Here is a 9,578-nt window from a genome sequence, read left to right on the forward strand (position 1 = left end):
CCCCCCCCCCCCCCTGAAGGGGGGGGGAAATGTGTGTGTGTGTGTGTCTTATGGAGCGAATCCCTACGCCCGGGACATGCAGTTTGGGCGCTGGGCGAGTATTTTTTTTGTACATTCAGCCCTGCTCCGGACAAACAGAGCTAAATGTACAGTGGGAGCCGCTGCTCGTTTAATACAAGTGATCTAGTTAGATCACTTGTATCAAAACGAGCGGCGGCGATTGTGTCTGCCCCCCGCCGTGGTTTTCGGGGGTCCCCAGCTCCTCTGGGGGACCCGTGACCACGGCATAGGAGCTTACCATAGAGCCCCTAGAGTAGACTAAGAACGTCCGTTCTTTGTCCTGTGTGATTACTGAGACCGTGGCGCTGTAATCACAGCGCCACCTGTCTCAGCTGTGACTAACTACAGCTGTCACAGAACCCCTGCGTCCTATGGTCCGGAGCGCCTTATAGAGCGCAAAACACGGTAATTGAAAGTAAGTAGATGTCTCTGCTCTATCCTTGCAATATGTGATCTTAGAGGAGCTGCGTATTGGAGTTTTTAAGTTCATGCCTGTAAAAGGGATCCCCTGAAAGCAAACCTTTACATGGCAATATGACATTTCTAATTACAAAAAAATCCCAAATGCATTAGTATGCAATAACCCAAATGAACAAATTTTAAAACGCTATATTTTTGTTATTTTATAAAATACTACTTTTTTTTTAAGTTTGACTTTCGGTCCTGGAATGTAGTGGGCGGCCATGTTTGAAGAGGGCAAACACTCCTCTTTCCTGTATTTCGTCTCCCGTCATCGAGCGTAGTTCTTGCGCAGCTTCACGAGGTTCCACGGCCACACCCCCTTCTGACAGTGCACCACTATTCATTTTTTCAAAGCAGGAAGTGAATGGTCTGCAAGTACATCATAATGATAGCATTTTGCACCTGACACGATTAGGGTATAAATCATCATATATAGAGGAATACATTGGTAGATTTTGATTTTTGAGCGTAAAGGTCCGCTTTAATGTAAACAATTTTATCAATGTGTGTTTATGGTATCTAACCCCTTTATTTCCTGCTTGTGCCTTGCTGATCCACTATGGAAGTGTACTGCAAGTCTGATTTAAAAATAATTCTCGCTACCAGTCTCCAGTGATGAGACGACCACAATACTCCTGGTAGCCAGAGACAATGTGATCTTAGTCTAGGCTTCTACTTAAAGTAGAGTTACATTCTCTCAAAAGAAAACCCAGTTTTGTAAAGTACTGTAAGGAAAACAGGATTACATGCTTGTAACTCGACTCGAAAGCCTGCAGCAAAGGGTTACAGTGCTGCAGCTGAAATGAGCAGATGTTGTCACCCAGGAAAGGAAGATCAACAGGAAACTGTTAATGGCAAGTCACTATGATGCAGAAATCGAGTAACATTTGGGACCCTTTTTAAGACACAGTTTTTCTTGTGAATTGATGTATCTGTGTTGGTAATATTTTGCATTTGTGATCTGTCCTAGAGCCAGATGTCGGCATGCCAGAGCAGGAGGCGCAGAAGTTCTTTCAGCAGCTCATTGCTGGCGTGGTAAGGGAAGCTTACCTGCTTCATTTGTTGGTTTTATATGCACATTATTGACATGTTATAATAGAATATTAGTTTTATTGTTTTGGGGACACAGCTGACCTCTGGGGTATAAGCTCTGTCTTCACAGCACGAGGCAGTAATAGTTCTTGTCTTCCTATGGTATATAGCCCTTTTATTGTCTTTACGTTTTTTTTTGTTTTTTCTTAGTTCCTAGTAAGAGATTCACTGCACATTTTGAGGTCTTGTTAAAGTATAAAGCAGCATGTTAGATTTTTTTTTTTTTTTCTTTGTCTGAAATGCAATTGTGCAGTTCTTCACATTTTGCTCTGTTTTGTGTCCCGTGAGGTCTTTCTTTATATCTAATGTTGCTAACTTGTGACCTTGTAATTATTCTATTAGGAATATCTTCATGGTCTTGGAATTACACATCGCGATATAAAACCTGAAAACTTGCTTCTGGATGACAGAGGTAGGAAATATAACCTTCCTATGGTACACACATTACAAGTAGTGTGTTAGCACTCAAGCGGGTTGTTCATTAAGGTGTTTGCTAACCTTTGCACCTTGGGAAAAATAATGCTAATTCACTACATTTTGATTTAATGCAATCTGACTTTTTCTGAAATATGTTGTGGAACTGGGTTATTTTTTATTTGGTTGGGTTTACAGTAAAACAACAACAAAAAATCAAACTTCTGAGCTTTCGAAAAACTCCTTTTTGTATTGTCACTGAAGTCAATAACTAGCCCGTGGTATTTACTTCATCCTTTTAGGATGTATATTCCTGTGTGATTTCCGTGGCTCAGTAGCCGTTGTTTTGTATTTTTCAGATCAGCTAAAGATCTCAGATTTTGGCTTGGCCACCGTTTTCAGACATAACGGGCGGGAGCGTCTCCTGAATAAAATGTGTGGGACACTGCCCTATGTAGCACCTGAGCTAATAAAGCTGCGAGCCTTCCATGCTGAACCCGTGGACATCTGGTCTTGTGGGATTGTCCTGACAGCAATGTTAGCTGGAGGTAATGTAGACCAACATAGCACATGGAAAGGGTATGGTGGGTTTCCCATAGAAAAGTGTTAACATTTATCAAACTAGTAAAGACTGCGCAATTTATGTGCCTTAGTAAAAAAAATATGCAACTTTGGGATTTGTGTTCAAAATAGTACAAGATGTAAAATTGTATGTAAAGATATATATTAAAAAAAAATACTCCAAAAGGAAATGTCCTGTTTTTGGCCCTAAACGAGATTTATGCTGCTCCAGGTACAATCTGACCTACCTCTGCAATGTATAATAAGCATACTTAAAGGGACATTAAACTCAGGCGTTAAATCTTAAAAACCATACTGGTCCTTATTTGTGTATCACTCGGCTGTAGATCCTCAAATCATCTCTGAATTGGTGATGACATTGTCCTTCCTTCTGGAGGGGGGCTACTTTTGCTCCCCATGATCCCTGTGAGTAATGTAAAGTAGCCATCACTCCAAGCCACTAATTAAGTATTCACCTTCATGAATACAGGACACCTTGGTCAGGTATAAGTGATGTTATCAACAGATATGTTTACACTCTGAAGTCTTTTATGTTGCCTGCTAACAGATGTATAAGAAAAAAAATGCTGTTCTTAGAGCCCATTCACACCAGGGCGGTTGAGGATCAGCGGTTACCGTCCTTATCTCAAAATTGAGGTTTTTTTGAGTTTTTCATTGCGTTTCAGCGCTGAAACGCAGCTCCATTGAAAGCGCTTGGAAACTGCACTGATCAGCACTTCAAAAATGGTGCAGGGAGCAGTTCGGATGGCCGAACCACCCCGGCGTGAACGTGGTCTTATCCTCTACTACAAAATATCTATTTACATGTACTAGATGCCGTCTTCTTTGAAATATTGTTTTTTTCTTTTTTGGTATTTATTCATTGGTTTCATACATTTCTCTGTGATCTTGTATTGTAGAGCTGCCATGGGATCAGCCTAACGATGCATGTCAAGAATATTGTGACTGGAAGGAGACAAAACACTACCTCAATCCATGGAAAAAGATTGATTCCTTGCCTCTTGGTAGTCAGCTTTTTCTTTGTTCATTTTGTCTTGTAACCTTCTCTGCAAACAAAAATCTGCTCTATGTATTGGATTACAAATATTCTGGAATACTCAGTTTTTATAGCTGAAATCTGGTTTAACTCCAACTCTTTTAATGTTTAATCAGCTGCCCAAAAAAACAGTTCTCGAGGAACTAAATCGGCACAAACTTTTGGGACTGTAGCCAACTTGATGGCAACTTGAGAGCAACAGGATCGCTAGGAGGGCAAAGAACAGGCACCTGCCTCTGTGGAGTAGCTTCCTCACTGGCCAGACTACCGAGGATTCACTCCTCCGCTGCTCTCTTCTGTGCGAGGGAGATTGTGCAGCATTTCGGTCAGGGAGGGATAAATGCCAGTCCGAATGCTTGGTTTTTTTGTAAATATATAAGAGAAGAACCGATCAGATTCAAAGCTGCGCTGAAAATTGAAAGTTGGATCATGAAATTCTAAACCTGATTTCATTGTAACTCTGGTTTTATGTCAGGCGCCTTGGTGCATCCATTTATTATGGCTGGGTAAAAACATTTTTTTAAATTTATCGTCTGTTTCCTCTTAGAGTGCCTTTTTTTTATTTGCTGGCAGTATGACATTTTCAGGCATTTTTTGTCTTTCTTTTCCTAGCGCTGCTGTGTAAACTCCTAACAGAAACCCCCAGTACTCGAATTACTATTCCAGACCTCAAGAAAGACCGTTGGCTTACCAAACCCCTGAAGAAAGGTAAAGGGTTACGTGGGTTTTGTTTCTCATCTGGGCTGACGCAGACCGCTGTGGAGATCAGACCCTTTGTTCACATGGTGGGGCAAAAAACATGGATGACTTTTATCTCCCTATTGGCTCAGTTCACAAGGCTAACGCACCAGGATAGAGTTATTTGAATCCACTGAGATTTAAAAACTACAGTAACTTGGCTAAATTAGCCTTATGCTTTTGCTTGAGGTTTTGTAAATTGAGGCGTATGTTTTCTCATCGAGTAGTGTCTGCTTTTAATATCCTCGAGTTAGGAGACTATGGATAAGTTTTGCAAACTAGTAGAATGGAGACATTGACTTCTAATGTCTAGTTTCTCTATCATCCAATGAGGGGGACAGCTCTGAGGAATCTGATACTAGGGTTTTGCCACTACCACTAGGAGAATTGGACACTAGGCAACAAAAAAATGAAAAAGCCTGTCGCGTTAAGGACATAGTCCCCTTCCACCTCACAACCGCCAGCTGAAGCAAGCAGTACACATGGAAATGTCGGGAGGGAGATGTGTCCCTCAATGGACTCGGAGAAATGGATTTTATGCTAGGAGCAAAATCCTATTTTCTCTATTGTCCATTGAGGGTCACAGCTCCTGAAGAATTGTATAGGTGGGTATGTTCTAAAGCAGTCCAAACGAAGGGGTTGGCTCCATAACCGCTAAAAGAACTAGTTAAAAATAATAATAATGAAAACACATATTTAAATGGCTGCCTGAAGAACTTGTCTGCCAAAACTAGCATCAGAAGCATAACCCTAATTATCAGATTCTTCAGAGCCGTGTCCCTCACTGTACTCTGAGAAAAGGATTTTATGGTAATTTACGGCATTTGTTAATTTGACTTCAGGGCACAAGACAGAAAACCCCTTGTAGTCTCCCCCCGTTGCTTCTTAGGTCTAGGGGTACAAAGAGGAAATATTGCCTTTCCCAGATTTGACTCGCATCTTCTCCCTGATGCTCTCGGCGTCATCACATACGGTGCAAGGCTATTAAGCCTCCAATGTATGTGGAAGTCCTGAGTGTGTAGCCCCAGAGGCTTCATGGGACTGGTTGCACTGATGAAGGGCTTTGTCTTTATTTCCTTAGACACACACCCAAATAAGTATGCACAAGAAAATCGATTAGTAATCAACTAGGATGGTGGCTAATTGTAGTTCAGCTGCATAACAATCACCCGCAATTACTTGCACCCCAGGGTTCCCATTGTATCATGCCTTCACCAAATAAACCACTGGCCTTTCAATGCCTATGCCGGGTGACTTTAGTTGCGCGATTGTTGACTACATATTGTCTATGTAATATAACTCTTTTGCTGTATTTGGTGAGTTTCTGAACAAGCAGATTTCTCACAACTGTTTTTATTTTGTTTTCTCCCAGTTGGTGTAAAAAGACAGCGGCTATGCTCCGGAGGTGCAACCGAAACATCTGAAGTTCTCAGTAAACACATTCGTAGTGATGCGGACAGGTTTCATCTCTCACACAGGCCAGTGCTTCTTTTAATAACCTTTTTTGTTTTAGGAGCATTTTTCGATGAAAGCACAAAGGTGTGAATTCTCACCAAGGATGGAATTTAAATACTTCTCTTGGCTTACATTTGCTTGTGCTGTTTACTGCACATGATTTGTATAATGTACAGTGTGTACACCTCCTTTTTACGACTCCTATGTACTATAGTACATAGCTATATGTACGTACGTCACGTATTTCATACTATAGTACATGGCTATATGTATGTAAGTACGTATGTCACATATATCGTGTATTTCATACTATAGTATGAGATACGTGATTGCTGACCTGCAGTACAATAAAGCCCAGGTCACACAGGCCAGCTTGTGTGGAGGACCAGCGCATTAGCTGCACAAACTTCTCCATAGAGGAGACAGGAGGGGGGTGAAATGTGTTTCTGACAAGTTTTTCCCTATGGCTCCAGAACCCAAAGGGAAAGTAAAAGTCCTTTTTTTTAAATGGCTGACAAGTAGACTTTTTATTAAAGAAGAGACTGTATGTCACCTGCAGCTCGGTGTACAGTCTTGGCATAATTCTGTACTGGGATAAAGTAACTCCTGTGCATATGTGCAGGAGTTGAGTCCTCCCGGGCCTGCATATTTAAGATGACAAAAGACCAGGTAAAGATGGAGGGCAGTATGGACATTGCAGTGCTGGTGCGGTGATGCCAGCTAAGTAAGTGTGATAATGTGCAAATATGCTGGGCATACTTGTATATAGTGACAAAAAGGTCCTGGGCTCATTTTTCTTTCTCTCTGAGGGCCTGTTCACATGATATCAGGTCCTGATCAAGTGCGGATCTGCAGACTGATGCAGTGCGTTTTTGATGCGTTCAGTAAAAAAAATAAAAAAATGTTTTGGTTCTTTTTTTGGCTGGAGTGGGGCTGTGAGTATTTTAGCTGCAGTGCAGTGCGTTTTTTGACGCGTTTGCGTTTCCTGACCGTACAAAATGTGGCATGCAGTATTTTTCTGTCGTAACCTGAACGGAATGCGCACGTGAGAACTGTAGCCCATAAAACACATAGGGATACATTGGGATGCATTTTGAGTGCAGCAGCGTACGGATCAGGTCAGCACACAAAACGGGCGTCATGTGAACAGGCCCTTAAGGTTTATTTCCATTTTAATTCCAGTAAAGGCAGCACACTTTCTGTGCCCTATAGGGAAGAATGCAGCTGCTTTGCCCATGCAATTAGGCTTGCGAGGTTGATTTTTTTTTTCCCATAACGTCTTCCAGGACAGCATCACGAGATGGAATCTCCTCCCCCACACACAGGAAACACGTCACTTAATCTGCTTAAAAGACCCTCCTCTCCTCCACTCCCTCAGTCTTTTGTGTTTCCTCAGTCAAGCTGGGGAGCGCGTCACAGAACGCTGAGAGAGGGCTTCCATGTGGTGATGCTGCCCGGGAAGTCTTCCTTGTTGGCCTGCCTGTGTAAGGCAGAGGGGTAGGTTTGCCTACCTTGTGGAGCCCCAGGGATTCTCCTAGCGCTGCAGGAGATGAGGCTGGCTTCCTTTCCCCCTTCAGTGCCCAGTGCGGGCCGGTACCGGGAGGGCGAAACCCCCTTGGCTGGTCAGGGGAAGCGGTGGACCGCCGTTCAGAGGGGTCTGTCCGGTTCTCAGGGCCTCGGGACGTGTTCCACGGCCAGGCCGGGTGGCCGCGTACGTCACTTCCGGCGTGGGTGACGTCATTTCCGGGCGCCGGGCTTGTGCGTTCCAAGCCTCGTTTTCGGCGCAGGAGGAAGGGGAGGGCTCGGCTGGTGCTTAATACAGCGTGGATCTCAGTAGTGACTGAGAGGAAACGCTGGCAGGCTTCTCTTCAACAGGCTCTGCAGACATGGATCCTGGGTTACCTCTGCAGCTTGCAGTGACTGCGGATACCGGTCTTCAAAGCACCAGCACGGCTCAGGTATGGAAGATGTGTATTATCTTACCTCCCTGTTACCTCTGATATTTCTTTTCCTCCACCTGGGGTCCCTTGGTGTTGGATGCTTTATCTCCTGCTAGTCCATAATGTATTACTATAAAAAAAAAAGTGTACAATTTTACACAAAGGTATTTTTAGCCTGTGTACTGTACTGACATTATTCTGTGTGATAGAAGCTAAATAATTGCCATGTATTTTCTGTCCTTATCTGTTTATTATTGTGTTGACTGCAGATTAAACCGTTAAAGGTCTTATAAGTGATGAAATGTTAACTATAAGTAGTGATCCTGTGTACTATTTTGGATGTAGTATTCCATACTGTTCCCCTTCACTTTCAAGAGTTCACTAGTTTACAATCCAGTAACCAAACCTGTTGCTTTGCTATGCAGTGATGAGAAGACGACGCATTCCAGCACACAGCCTGAGCCTCGCACAGCCCTCCCGTCCTGGGACAGTAGCTCCTCGAATATAGACAGCCTGGTGCAGGGTAAAGGAATCAGTTTCTCTCAGCCGGCCTGTCCAGAAAACATGCTGCTAAGCAGCCAACTGATGGGCACTCCTGGCGCCTCCCAGGTAAACCCAACGTCATCTTCTAACAATTCTCCTATTTCACGTTGTGTAGTCATTACTTCCTTCTCTTTTTCGTCGTATCTGCCTGAAATTTTTTTCCATCTCTGTCCGTTTTATTATTTTATAATACTGAAACCTAAAACTCTTACAGAACCCATGGCAACGTTTAGTGAAAAGGATGACCCGGTTCTTCACCAATGTTAATGCCGAAAATACTTATAATAATCTGAAGGATAAATGCGAAAAGATGGGCTATGTCTGGAAGAAAGGCTGTGCCAATCAGGCAAGTTCATTCATCTTGCTGGGCTAGGGTGTAGCTTTGTAAATGCTTGGTGCAGAGAGTGTAGAGATGTGCTCCAAAAAGATTGTGGGGGACAGGACTTTATGTGTACATTGAATAGTTGGCAAATGTATTGTAAAAGTCCTGTAATTCAGTTAAATGCATACCTGTCCTTATGGCTATTTATTATACCCTACTTACCGGAACATAGGTCAGTACTGTAAGACAATCATGTTCTATTGTATTGTACAATTAAATGAGTTCAGGTGCTGGGAGCCTGCTTACGGGACGGGAGAGATGATATCATTGTGGTTATGCCCCTAGCTGTGTTCCTAATCTGTCATTAGAGAGAGCAATATCATTCTTGTGGCTATACAGTGTGACGGGATTATGTGGATCTTGGAGAGGAACTGCTGCACGCCTTACCGGGACCCCTATGTATAAAGGAGGGTGCTGTAGTAACCACGGATGGTGTCGTGCATCTTCAAATATATGATAAATGTATAGTATTATGTGGATCACACGATTAGCTGAACAGCATTGCAAGTATGTGTTTCAACTCTGGAATTGGCTATTTCGACAGAGTTCAGCTTTGTGCCGTGTTAGTCTGATAGCATTGTAAACCAAAATAAATTAAAACAGACTTTTAGGTTTGCAGCAGAGTTGCATAGAATTTGAACCCTAGGAAATATTACTAGTAACCCTGCTACCGCTGGCCATGATCAGACTTTTATTGTATTCGTCCCCACTGGCGAAATTCATCCCGTTTGTCATTGTGGCCATTGCTGAAAGTGAGGGGAAAAAACAACATTTTTGGAGTTGTCACAAGAACAAAAAAATTGTATAATTCTTCCAATGGGGGTACTAGTTCTATTGGCAGGGGGGGGGGGGGGGGGGTCCGCGCCATGCAGGA

The 9,578-nt window shown here is 43.0% G+C and overlaps 1 protein-coding gene across 1 annotated transcript in view; it reads left to right on the forward strand.

Moving 5' to 3' along the window:
• Nucleotides 1–9,578, forward strand: part of CHEK1 (checkpoint kinase 1) — a 13,277-nt gene that overhangs the window by 2,076 nt on the left and 1,623 nt on the right. The window contains exons 4-11 of the mRNA XM_018552302.1: nt 1,493–1,557; nt 1,957–2,026; nt 2,388–2,576; nt 3,510–3,614; nt 4,259–4,354; nt 5,757–5,849; nt 8,186–8,388; nt 8,537–8,668. Coding sequence (XP_018407804.1) covers nt 1,493–1,557; nt 1,957–2,026; nt 2,388–2,576; nt 3,510–3,614; nt 4,259–4,354; nt 5,757–5,849; nt 8,186–8,388; nt 8,537–8,668 — 953 coding nt within the window. The remainder of the gene's footprint in view (nt 1–1,492; nt 1,558–1,956; nt 2,027–2,387; nt 2,577–3,509; nt 3,615–4,258; nt 4,355–5,756; nt 5,850–8,185; nt 8,389–8,536; nt 8,669–9,578) is intronic.

Source organism: Nanorana parkeri, unplaced genomic scaffold (assembly GCF_000935625.1).
Source record: "Nanorana parkeri isolate BGI_ZX_2015 unplaced genomic scaffold, ASM93562v1 scaffold5, whole genome shotgun sequence".
In the NCBI taxonomy this organism is placed as follows: domain Eukaryota; kingdom Metazoa; phylum Chordata; class Amphibia; order Anura; family Dicroglossidae; genus Nanorana; species Nanorana parkeri.